Source organism: Marmota monax, unplaced genomic scaffold (assembly GCF_021218885.2).
Source record: "Marmota monax isolate L192 unplaced genomic scaffold, Marmota_monax_Labrador192_F-V1.1 WCK01_AAM20220418_F8-fsc00081, whole genome shotgun sequence".
NCBI classification, from domain to species: domain Eukaryota; kingdom Metazoa; phylum Chordata; class Mammalia; order Rodentia; family Sciuridae; genus Marmota; species Marmota monax.
The window spans coordinates 6,320-19,428 of record NW_026695234.1 but is presented as its reverse complement, the minus strand read 5'-3'; the positions used below and the strand labels follow the sequence as shown (position 1 = coordinate 19,428).

At 34.3% G+C, this 13,109-nt stretch overlaps 1 protein-coding gene across 1 annotated transcript; it reads right to left on the bottom strand.

Annotated features, from left to right (window-relative positions):
• Positions 1–5,445: 5,445 nt before the first annotated feature.
• Positions 5,446–12,247, bottom strand: LOC124088914 (olfactory receptor 8G50-like). The gene is made up of 2 exons (XM_046438726.2): positions 8,887–12,247; positions 5,446–6,673 (listed from the first exon to the last, which is right to left on the bottom strand). The coding sequence occupies exon 2, from the start codon at positions 6,656–6,658 to the stop codon at positions 5,720–5,722; it is 939 nt and encodes a 312-aa protein (XP_046294682.1). The 5' UTR covers positions 6,659–6,673; positions 8,887–12,247; the 3' UTR covers positions 5,446–5,719.
• Positions 12,248–13,109: the final 862 nt, after the last annotated feature.

Genomic DNA, 13,109 nt, shown 5'->3' with positions numbered 1-13,109 from the left:
CATAAAACAGAAATGCTAGAGCTGGGGGTGAAGTTCAGTGGTGGCTCAATGGTAGACCACTTGCTTATATTTCCAAAGCCCTGGATCCAATTCCCAGCACCCTGAAGAAACAAATAAAAAAATAAATAATTAAAAATTTAGAAAATCCCCACTTAGAATATTTTAATTTGTGGGCTGAATAAAAGCATCTGGTTGTAAGGAAAATAAAAAAGAGATACAGAGACAAGATGCAGAGGCAGGAAAGAAAGATGGCAGAATGGCAGAGAGGCCAAGCTGCCAAGTTTTATTTATATAATAGGTTACTTTAGGTCATTGGCATCATTAGTACATAGTGTTCATTATATTACTAGGCAGGTTACAGACTTAGCAACATTATGCAGCTTATTCCTCAGTTATAAACTAAGTTGCAATGTGTTAGGAGCTTTGTGTAGCTCAAAAGAAAGTCCATTGTATAAAATTATTGTCATGTGGCAGGTTTAGGCTCAGTGATACATTGTGGTTGTCTAACAAGAGAGTTCCTTATTCCCAGGAGCTGTGCTCCTGAGATCAAGGTCAAGGCTGATAAGACTAACACAGAGCCTCATCATGAAGAACATTGCTACAGCAGCCAGGCATCCTGTGTCTCTGCACGAAAGTTTTCCCAGCAGCCAGGCATGCTGTGTCTTTGCACAGAAATTTCCTAGCCACCAAGCATGCCACAGTCATGAAGTTATCAGAGACCTCAATTCCAAACACAGAACCCCTACATCTGTTAGACAATGCCATAAATTCATTAGAAGTTCTTAAGGAAAGAGAATAAATTCTCTTTCTTCTAGAAATAAAAAATAAATGTTAAGGAAAAGTGGAAATATGTGTATAATAGGCACAACTTTGGTTCTATGTAAAGAGTAAGTTGTTTGTTAAAATAAAAATAAAAATTATATTTGAAGTTCTTATAAAAATGTTCATAAATTTAATTTTGAGATAATAATTATATTTTTTAATTAAATTTACCTTGAGGTACTTGAAATTATTGCGAAATATGGAATTTTAATCTGTTCATTTTTAAGCTTTTTTTTTTTTAAGCAGATTTGGGAAAAAGGGAAAACTAACTTTGAAGTGTGACATGAAGTACTGCCATGGGCCATTGGGATTCAATTATGCCCCCTCCTCCTGGGAGTAGATACAGTTTCCCAAGATGAGGCCCAGAGTGACAGGAAGATGTGGTGTTCTTACAGTCTCTCTCCTACTGGGCAGGGCTAACCACAAGGCAAGAACTCCTTGGTCTGACTCAGATATATGCAAAGTGGGCACCTAGAGTGTGGAGAGGTTTTCAGAGTGAAAGTGAAAAGCTCTTGTTGCAGATTTGAAATGAACTATCACCAATGCAATTTTGGGATTGGTTTTTGAAGGAGTAACATATGCACAACATATCTGCTGAAATGTAAGGTAGTCTGAGAGAACATGACATGGGGAGCAGGAAAGTTTGGTATAGTCATCCATAAATACTTGAGCATGTATTCTCTGCCTTACTGGAGCTAAGTGTCAATTGAAGAAAGGGAAATAAAGAAGAATAAGTATCAAATTATCCCATAATCACTACAAGCAGAACAGGCTCATAAGAAACAGACTTTTTTTTTTTTTTCTGCAAGAAGACAGAGGTACTATATGGAAGAATAAGTTAGGTGGAGTTTCAAAGATGTATTTACTGAAGAAATAACTTTAAGTCCCTTTAGCAAGAGGGGTACATTCTCCTAAGAGATTCTGGTGCAGTTTTCACTCATTATCACTACTCATAATAGATAAGACAATAGCTTAGAGAAATCACTTAACTCAGTATTAAGTGAAAGAAATAGTTTGACAATAAGTTCCTCATGGGCTCAGATTCACAGGCTCCACATCTGGAAAATTTTCTCAGGCAAGGAAGCGCACCCTTCTCCCTTGCTCAGTTCTATATATGACATAATTTCAGAGCTCCCAGGGGATAGCCCTATAGCACTATGTCTCATTCAACTACATTCCTTCAAGTGAGAGTTCGGACAAACTATAGTTTAGACCAGTAAGTGTCTATTAATAAACATATGTAAACAAAATAGGCAGCATTACCTAGAATAAAACCAAAGCAATTTAACTCTCCCCAGCTCTCAAAGAAAGACACATAAAATATTTCTTCTGGGTATTGCAATGCAGATTATTATACTAACAATATTGTGCTCTCTTTTTTATTTTTAGAAATTCCATTGTAGTTTATCTTACATATCATATCATGTCCTGAATATTGATATAGCAAATAATTTTTAAATGCCAGTATAGGTGAAATTATGCTCTACACTGGGTATGGAGAATTGTGGTGCTCTTGATTGGGTTGAGTTCCAATTAACATTCTACTACAAGATTTGCTATATTTATTCATCAGGTGTCAAACACCTTTTCAAACATACTGATTATTTTTTAAGACTTTTATGACATGAGTGAAAATCCAGAAAACATGAGTACTCAAGAGCTCCTTGTTTGTTGGGAAGGGAATATTCAAAAGTTATCATATCTGCACTAAGATTTGCTTCAGAAAGAGCTCAAGACTACTAATTCGAACTCTTCATATTCAATAGTTCAGAATGTCATCATTATCTTACAAATCCTGGAAGAATTCTTCAAAATAAAGCTTAACAAAGTGAAGGCTAAAAAGGCATATATAGTTATTTGAGATTAGTGAGAGTTTAATGCCTATGCCATGAGATACACACTTTCTTCTTAATATAAGAAACAAATAAGAGAATTATAAGTGCTTATTGGATGGCAGAGAGTGTTCATATTCCTGGAGGTCTGGCAATGAAATGTGGAGAAGGTGCCCTCATGGAGATTATATCCCTGTACCACTGGACAACAAGCAGGCAAGTACAAACTAGAACAAAAGGCAGAGCAGCAGCTATGTTAGAAAACATAAACATGGCATGTTCATACATTTGTAATCCAGACTTTAAAGTTGTGATTAGGGTGTCTCAGTAACAGAAGAAATAAGATAGATGACAAATGAGGTATATTATGGTTAGGTCAGGCTAAAATTATGCAAAATTAAAGATTACATCTACCATAGAGCTATGATTTTTGTTATTTTTTGAATGGCCAGAATAAAGTACACTGTAATCACTGTTGTAAAATAGTATTTTCTCTTCTTTTTTTCCTCACAATTTGCATTACAGTTGTATATAATGATGTGATTTTTTTTTGTTAAATATCCATTCACACACACAATATAACACTATGATTTGTCCAACATCACTCCCAACACAAACCCCCTCCCTCCTTCCCTTTCCTCTATTGATTTCTCTTTGATTTTCATTAGGCCTCTGCTCCCTGTCTTTCTTTTCCTTTTTCCACTCTAGTTTCCACATATGAAAGAAAATTTGAGTCTTGAGCTTCTGAACTTGACTTATTTTACTTAATGTGATGGGCTCTAGTTCCATCTATTTTCCAACCAATCATTTAATTTTATTTTTCTTTATGACTGAATAAAACACCACTGTGTGTACATATTTTCTTTATTCATTCATCCACTGATGGACATCTAGACTGGTTCCATAGTCTGGCTATTGTGAATTGTGCTGCTATAAAAGTAGATATGCATGTATCTCTGTAGTACAATGACTTTAATTATTTTATTTATAAATATTGAGGAATGGTATAGCTGGGTCATATGGTAGTTCCATGCCTAGTCTTTGAGAAACCTCCATTCTGATTTTCATAGTACTAACTTATAATCCTACCAACAGTGTTCCTTTTTCTGCACATCCTCTCCATCATTTATTGTTATTTGTATTCTTGATGATTGCTATTCTGACTAATGTGAAATGAAATCTCAGTGTAATTTTGATTTGTGTTTCCCTAATTGCTAATAATGTTGAACAGTTTTTCATATATTTGTAGACATTTGTATTCTTTTAAAAAATGTTTTTAATTCATTACTCTATTTGTTGGGTTATTTGATTTTTTTGATGTACAATTTTTTGATTTTTGTATATTTTAGATATTAATCCTCTGTCCTAAGAGTAGCTAGGAAAGATTTTTCTTCTATAGATTCTCTTTTCACAGTCTTAATTGTTTCTTTTGCTGTGCAGAAGCTTTTTAATTTGATGCCATCCCATTTATTAACAATTAGCATTATTTATTGAGCTTTAGGGGTCCTATTGAGAACGTCATTGCCTGGGACTAAAAACTGGAGTGTGGAGCCTACATTGTCTTTTAGGAGTTACATAGTTCTTCTGTTCTAATTTCTAGGTTGTTGACCCATTTTAATTTGATTTTTGTGCAGGGTGAGAAACAAAGGTCTACTTTCATTCTTCTGCATATGGATAGCCAGTTTTTCTAGCATCATTTGTTAAAAAGGCTATATTTTCTCCAGTGTTTCTTTTTAGCACCTTTGTCAAGGGCCAGATGACTATAGATGTGTGGGTTTGTCTCTGTGTCTTCTATTCTGTACTGTTATGGTTTGGATGTGAAATGTCCCCCCAAAAGCTCATGTGTGAGGCAATGCAAGAAGGTTCAAAGGAGGAAAGATTGTATTATGAAGGCCTTAACCCAATTAGTGAATTAATCACCTGATGGGATTAATGGAAGAAAGAGACAATAACAAAATATGTAGTTGTTGCTACCATAAGAGAATATGTGGGAGCTGAGCAACTGATGGATGCCAAGAGAGATTCACAAATGACAATGATTGCCTCAGGAGACTAACTCAAGTTTTCTGGCTGCTGTTTACAAGAGTACTAATGAAAGCTTAAATGAGGAAGGGGGAGAGAAGCAAATTTATTGCTTGAAAGGGTCTTTCCCTGTCCCCTCAAAAGAATCATTTTTCCCCCCAGAGTTAATATTGATCTTGAAGTAGGAGGGGTATTTATTATTAGTCAGAATATAATTTTCTTATTTTAATTTTTCCATTTAAATCAATAATTCATATGAGTACACTAGTAAAAGAATGTCATTTTTAAACCTGAGATTCCATAAAGAAGGTTGAAAAAAATTGTTTTTTGGGGTTAGAGAAATGAGTATAAAATATAGGTAGTAGCATCACCCATAAACTGGGGAGCAAGGAATATTGCAAAGATTTATGTCAAAATATGCATGATATTATTAGTATTATTAGTCATATTTATTATTGTCAATCTTTCCCAGTAGAATGATATCTCCTTGTGGGTTGGAAGAAATTTATCTCTCATAACATGCCTATTTTCTAGTAGAGTTCTACAAGCTTACTAAGAATTTGCATAATATTTTATATATTATAAATTATTGAAAGTATTTAATTTAGAGATGACACTTTCAGAAATGTTAGCCTAAATGGTTAGTTTAAAATGACATATATGCAATGTAATGAGAATATCAAGGATATTGACCAAATATATTTATTCTCCAGACAAATATAAATAATTTATACCTAAAATGAGCTATGTTTCATACAAAAAAGGCATTATCAACCCTAGTCAGTACTTTGAAGCTTTATAAATGTGTTCAGATGTGATACAGGTTACTCTGCATAGATGGATAATGGGGCATCCTGAACAGGTGCTATCCTCCATGAGTCTGATCCCATAAGTCCAGTCTTACATTTGACACCTTTCTTTCAAGAAATCAAGTAGGAATAGTAATCTCATGACTTGTAGATATACGTTGCTATATCTGGACTGCTTCCAGGAATATAAACCTCCAGGAATTGTAACTTTTTGCTAAAGTAAAATACTCTTTTTCATGGGATACTTCTTTTTTCAAGTAACTTATTTAGGGCAAGTTTCACATCTTTATTCCTCAAGCTATAGATTACAGGGTTCAGCATGGGCACAATAATAGTATAAAACACAGAAGACACTTTTCCTTGGTCCATTGAGCTAACTGATGATGGCTGCAGGTACATAAATGCAGCAGATCCAAAGAAGAGAGCAACAGCTGAGACATGGGAGCTGCAGGTACTGAAGGCTTTGGCTCTTCCTTCAGTGGAGTGAATGTGCAGGATGCTGGCTATGATGAAGATGTAAGAGCTGAGGATGGTCAGGATTGGGACAAGGATATTAAATGCACTGAAACACAGAACTACTACCTCATTGACAAAAGTACTGGAGCAAGATAGCTCTAATAGTGGGAAAAGATCACAGAAGTAATGGTTTATTTTATCAACCTTACAGAATAGTATTCTTAGCATGCAGACTGTGTGAACTGTGGCACCAATCAATCCCATGCTATACACTCCAACTATCAACCAGAAACAGACTTGAGAAGACATGGTTACATTGTAAAGCAAAGGATTACAGATGGCAACATAGTGGTCATATGCCATTGCAGCCAACATGTGGCATTCTGATATAACAAAAACTAGGAAGAAATAGAGCTGAGTCATGCATTCAGGGTAGGAAATGACGTTTTTCTGCACCACAAAGTTTACCAGCATTTTGGGGGTAATGACAGTGGATTGGCAGAGGTCAATGAAAGACAGACTGCTGAGGAAATAGTACATAGGTGTATGCAGGTGAGAGCTGAGCCCAATCAGCATGACCATGCCCAGGTTCCCTACCACAGTGAACATGTAGATTCCTATGAAGAAGAGAAAGAGGGGCAGCTGGAGCTCTGGTTTGTTTGTTAATCCAGCCAGGATAAATTGTGTCACTGTGGTGGAATGGTTTCCTTGTGTCATTTTCTTCTTGGAATTCTATGGAGGAAGTGAAACAAATTTAATATATGTATTTATCATCTCATCCCACACTCAAGTGTGAACCATAATTCAAACCTTTTCATCCAGTTGTGGCCATTTTTTTTTCTTTTTTTTGCCAACTGCTCAACTGTGTTTGTCGTTAAAAACCTTGAGATCCCCAAAACATGAGACATGTTAACAAATATCAGAATTTTCCTCATTTGCATTCTCTGATAAAATAGTGGTGATTAGTCCCTGATAATCTTAATAACTGTCCTGGGAACTTTGTTCCAGTAACTCTTCAGGCATTAATTCTAGTGAACATGTAGATTCCTATGAAGAAGAGGAAGAGGCAAATGTTTTTGTGAAAATAAAAAAAGCATCTATAAAAATCCATGGTTAATATGACACTGAAAAGGGAAAGACTGAAAGACTTTGCCCCAGAGGTAATGAACATGTCAAGATGCCCACACCCTGCACTTTTATTCAACATTATACTAGAAGCTCTAGCTAGTAAAATCAGGCAAGAAAATAAAAGTAAAGGACATTCAGATTTGAAAGTAGGAAGTAAAACTATTCCTACTTATAAAATGTTGTAATCTTGTCCATAGAAAAATCCCAGGGAACCAATAGAAAGGAACTATTAGATGAAAATTTAAAAGTTCACCAACATGGCAGAATACAAGGTCTACAGAAAAATTCTTATGTATATCCGTATGTTTGCAGTGAACAATAAAATAATACACTTGAAATGGCATGAAAAAAATAAAATTTTTGACAATAAATTAAAGGAAACACAAGACATTAAACTTATATTTACAAAACATCGATAAACAGAATGAAAGAGCTACATAAATGGAAAAACATACCATATTAGTGAATCAAAAATATTCAATTTTGTCAAAATAGCAGTACTTCCCAAATTGATCTATAAGTTTAGTGCAATCCCTATCAAAATCTCAACTTTATTATGATGAACATTTACACACTGGTCATAAAATTCCAAGGATAATGCAAGTGACACAGAATAATCCAAATAAACTTGAAAGAGGAGAAGAACAAACTTGGAGACATCCCATTTCTCACTTGAGAACTTACTACAATATAACTGTGATGAAGTTAGTGTGGCATTGTCATAAGTACAGATATATAGAGAAATGAAGCAGAATTGACAATACAGATACAAACTCACATCTATGAAGAATTAAATAGTCATAAGGATTCATGACAATCAAATATGAATCCAGGTTATACATTAGCTTTGGAGGCCTCTAAGGGAACTAGCTCTCAATGATTTTGGTGATGGCCATTCAACATAAAGACTCTGGGGCTGTCTTTTCCTTAGGGAATTAAAATGTGAATTTCAATATATGACGAGCTCACTTACATATAGGTAAAATATTTTTTTTTCAACAAATGTCACTAGCCCAATTTGATGGGTACATGTAAAATAATTAACTTGGGTGCTTTTTTCACACAATTAACAAAAAAATAATTCAAAATGTGTCATAGAACTAAATGTAAGAGCTAACATTATTACAATATTAGAAAAAAAGCATAAGGCTACATCTTTATAACTTTAAATTTAATGATAGTCCTTAGATAAGATCCTAATATTAAAACAAATTCGACAGGGATAAACCAAACGTTTGCTGTGGGCATTCAGCATGTGGACACAAATGTATAGAATTCCTGATTTTCAGAATGACACCATCTTGAGGGGGACAGAAAGGGCTGACTAACTACTGTGCTTAATATGACTGTGTGGGTCCTGTTGGAACACGGTTATTATGGTGTTAGCTCAGAATGGGGTCAGTGAAGGCTTTTTAAGCGAACCTGAATGTAGAAATATAAGTAGAAATGAGGGAGCTCTGAGCAACATTCAAAGTAGGGAAGCAATGACCTCACAGTTCCTCATATCAAAATCCCTGGATCCAGAGAAAAAACACCTATAAATACCAGTAATTTCTTTATAAGGAAGAGAGTATCCAAAATGATACCCGAGAGAAACTGTATCTGGTGAATTGTGATTAATTCTGGAAGGGTATTATATGGTGGTGGTTTATAGATTGCAAGTATTCAGGAATATTGAATATTTAGATTAAAATAATTCAAACCAAGTATCTACATGACAGTAACAACAAAAAGGATTTATTGTATGACGCCTCAAATGGAAGCTCTATAGCCATAGAGATATGTTTCATCTTTATATATCTAACCATTAAACGTACCTGGAAGCTGTATGAGTTGAATTATGAAAAAGATAATTTTCTGCCTTCATATTTTTTGCAGAAAGGATGAACAATCATTTTCAGGTAGATGCAGGAAATCACTGTTATATTGTAAGGGGGCTCAACTTCATGAAAGTCCTCTTCTGAGAGTAAAAGGATATAGAATAATTGGAATTCAGATACTCAGTCTTTCTCTATTTGGAAACAGGAATCCAGGTTATACATTAGCTTTAGACCAAATGCTCTGAGGGAACTAACTCTTAATGATTTTGGTGGTGGCAGTTCAATATAGAGACTCCTCGGCTCTGTTTCCCTTAGGGAATTAAAGTGCAGATTTCAATATACAAGGAGCTCACTTACATATTATAAATTAAATGCCACAATTCCTCCTTGTAGCTTCCTCAAAGTACTACCCAAGATACTCACCAGAATGATTTCAATTTTTGTCTAGAGTTCTGATCCATAATATATGTTATAAAAATATAGAGGTGGAAGTTCTCTCAGGATTTCCTCTCATCAGGGATGAGCTGTTGGGATGTAAGAGCAGTTAAATCTTGTTTTTTTTTTTTTTTCATCTTTCATATGAAACTGTCAATAGCTCCCTTGTGTATAATAATCTCTCTGCTGAAAAAGTAGTAATTATTAGATAAAGGACTAGAAATTAAAGCCTCATGGATACAGTTCTAGCAGGTCTTCATGATAACAACTTCCTATCTGAAAATGATAACTAAAATGTTTAAAACCATGATTTCAATCCTTGTTGTTTCCTGAAGGCTTGGAGCAATAGTTAGTTATTTGTAATTATTAGTGAAAGTTGCTCTGTAGAGGTCTCTGTAGTTTTCAAGACACTTATGGCATCATCTCAGTGAAGGACTTGGAGGTGAAAGGTGTTGACCTAAGGAACTTAGGAAATAAGTACAGATGCAGGATTAGAGACAAAATGAATTGCATAATTTATTACAGTTGATAAAGATATTTCTCATAAAGGTACAGGTTAACAGGAAAGAACAAATATTGTTCAGTAAATAGTGGCAAGCAGATTTCATAAAGTGGAAGTTAGATGATTGATGGGGTTTTCTAGTGAAGTATATGGTGCTGCATAAGAATAGGAAATGTCACTATGAATTGATGCTTAGATCAATGCAGACACATATAAACTGGAGAGATGTAATTTGAAATGTTCATGAAGACAGATTTGCATATACACATTCATCTCCCACTTCATTCAGCTGAGGGAACCAGGGAACCAGAAACAATAACTCCCAGGTAGTAATGAGCACACCCGGCTTCCACAGATGTCCTGGGTTTCTAATAAAGTTCTTCAATAAATATAACCAGAGTTCCTTGAAGAAATGGCTAATGCTAAGTGTAGGCATGGGAGATAGAAAATGTTTGGAAAATTTTGAAGTGACAGAAAGCAAAAAAAAAAAGTATTAAAATGGTGGGAATGTGTCAAGTGTGCACAGGAATCAAATAAAAGATTTGATTTTATTTGATTGGATAAAATGTGGCTTTTTGTATCTGATTTCTTAACGATGGCAAAAGCTGGAAGCAGTTGAGCCATAAAATCAGTATATTTGTTCTGGTTCTCAGAACATTCATCTTACCTCAACTGGATTAATTTTGCCTGAAAAGCATAGATAGTTCTTCAATTTTTTTATGCCTGATACTTTTTATAAACTCTCCATAATTTTCATCTTTTTAGCTGCCCAAACCAATGATTGCTACCTGACAGCCAGTGCAGGAGATTATCAATCATAAGATCTGGGTTCAAATCTTGACCATGTGATTATTGATGTATGAGAGTGTGCAAATTGTGCGAATTGTTTGGGGATCATCAATGTTCTTTATCTATAAGTTTAAAAGATAATATATCTCATGGATTTTTTTTTTTTTTTTGGATTTCAAATGAAATACTGTGTGAACGAGGCATTTTTTTAAAATGTCAATCTTTCTGCAATGTGAAAAACTGCCACTGCTTCATCTTTAAAAAAAGTATCAAAAAGTTTGGGATGATGTCTTGAAGAGACCTAGACTGTTGGTATTTTTAATGATAGTCCTATTGACATATAATTCATACAGAAAATTCATGCTTTTAAAGTGTAGAAATTAAATAATTTCCGTATATATTCGGAGTACTACAGTATTGACGTAGCACAATTTTAGAACATTTTTATCATTTCAAAATGATTCCTTGTGCCCATTTACAGTTGTTCCGTTTCTGTCCTTCCTTTAGGAATTCACTAATATCTTATGTCTTTATGGACTTGTCTTTTCAGGATAGTTCATAGAAATGGATAAAATGTGGCTTTTTGTATCTGATTTCTTTCTATTAGCATAACATTTTAAACATTCACCCATTTTATAGCATCTATCAGTTCTTCATTCCCTCTTTTAGGAGGAAATGATATTCCATTTATGGATATACTGCATTTGTTCATTATTTATTAAATTGTGGACATATCAGTTTATTTCATCTTTGGCTATTAATAATGTTGCCATAAAATTAGTGTGTAAATATTTTTGTGTACAAATAGAATATGTCCTTGATTCTTTGGGGTATATACTCAGGGTTAAGGTGATAGATCTAAACTTCTGACACTTCAACTCTGATACATACACACAAACACACACACGCGCACACACACACACACAATGGTGTATTACTCAGCCATAAAGAAGAATGAATTATGGCATTTGCTGGTAAATGGACCAAACTGGAGACTCTCTCATGCTAAACGAAACACACCAGACTCAGAAAATCAAAGGTTGAATGTTTTCTCTGATATGTGGAAGCTAGTCTGAAATAGAGAGAGAGTGAGAGAGAAAGGGAAAAGTAGGAAGAAATTCCATTAAATAGAAAGAAAGATTGATGGGCTATATGAAAGGCTAGATGAAAAGAGATGCATAAGGGAAAAGTAATAGAATGAATCTGACTTAATTTTCCTCTGTACACATATGAATATACCACAGTGAACCTCACCATCATGTATAGCCACCAGACACTAAACAACAAAACAACAACAACCGAAACTAAAATTAGATAGCAGAAAGATCAGTGGAGTAGAGGGAAAGCAAACAAGGGATGGGGGAGGGGTGGAAAGGGGGTAGTACTAGGAACTGACTTAGAGCAAATTATATTCCATTCTTTTATAATTATGTCAAAATGAATCCTAATGTTATATATAACTAAAAAGAACCAATAAAAAAGAAACCTAGATTTTCTTATATGTTATGTTATCTCAAACATAAAGCTAGATATAAACCTTAGCGTTCAACCTTTCTATAGTAAGAAAACAAAAGAAGAACTAATATCAAAACCAAGTATAGAACCAATCAAATTCTAGTTAGCAGAATCAACTTGATCTAATAGGTTATATTGATTTTTTGAAACCAACTACTTGGTACTGAATTTAACAATAAAATATTTATATTTGAGAGTCTTTTGTTTTACTGATAAACTTGATTCTATAGCTCAAGGTATATTTAACCATCATTTAAGCCCTCCTTCTTATGCTTGTTATAATCTCACTTTAAAAAGAATGACTTTTTAAATGTAAAAATGTATCATTTTTACAGGCTGAATAATCAAATTTTAAAGAGAATGCATTTAAAATTTTAAGAAAAGTCTTCGACCCAAGAATGGTGTTTACATTGGTAATCTCTGAGGTTCCTTTTAGTTCAAAGTTTCTGTTTAATAATCAAGAATCAAAAATTTGCGAGGCCCTGGGTTTGATCCTCAGCACCGCATAAAAATAAATAAATAAAATAAAGATGTAAAAAAACTTAAAAAATCAAAAATTTATAAACAGTGATGATGTGTTTATGCTGTTTTTTGTTGTAGGCATAGTCTAGATATTTCTCTTCATTTCTGTTCACCATTGGCTTCCAAGTGGTTAGGCATAGCTCTGAACATAAGGAAACTGTAGAAATCCAAGGGCTGCCTACATGAAGATGTCACTTACAAGGAGATATTGAACTCAGCAGTATTTACAGTTAGACTGTTTTCAGCTAGTTTCAGCTGTGCTCAGGCTCTTGTGCTGACCACTGTGGAGAAAATGAAGATGGAATGAATGGCAGAAGATATATGGAGGCACACACCTTATTTGAAAGCACACAAGAACAACAGAAGATGTAAATCCTGAATAGATACTAATCCATTCCTTGGATAGCACAGTACTTCACTGTGGTCTCTCTTGCCACTTGTTCTATGATATTTTCTG

What these genes read in the sequence shown, in the direction of transcription:
- LOC124088914 (XM_046438726.2), bottom strand. Translation starts at nt 6,658, where the DNA reads ATGACACAAGGAAACCATTCCACCACAGTGACACAATTTATCCTGGCT.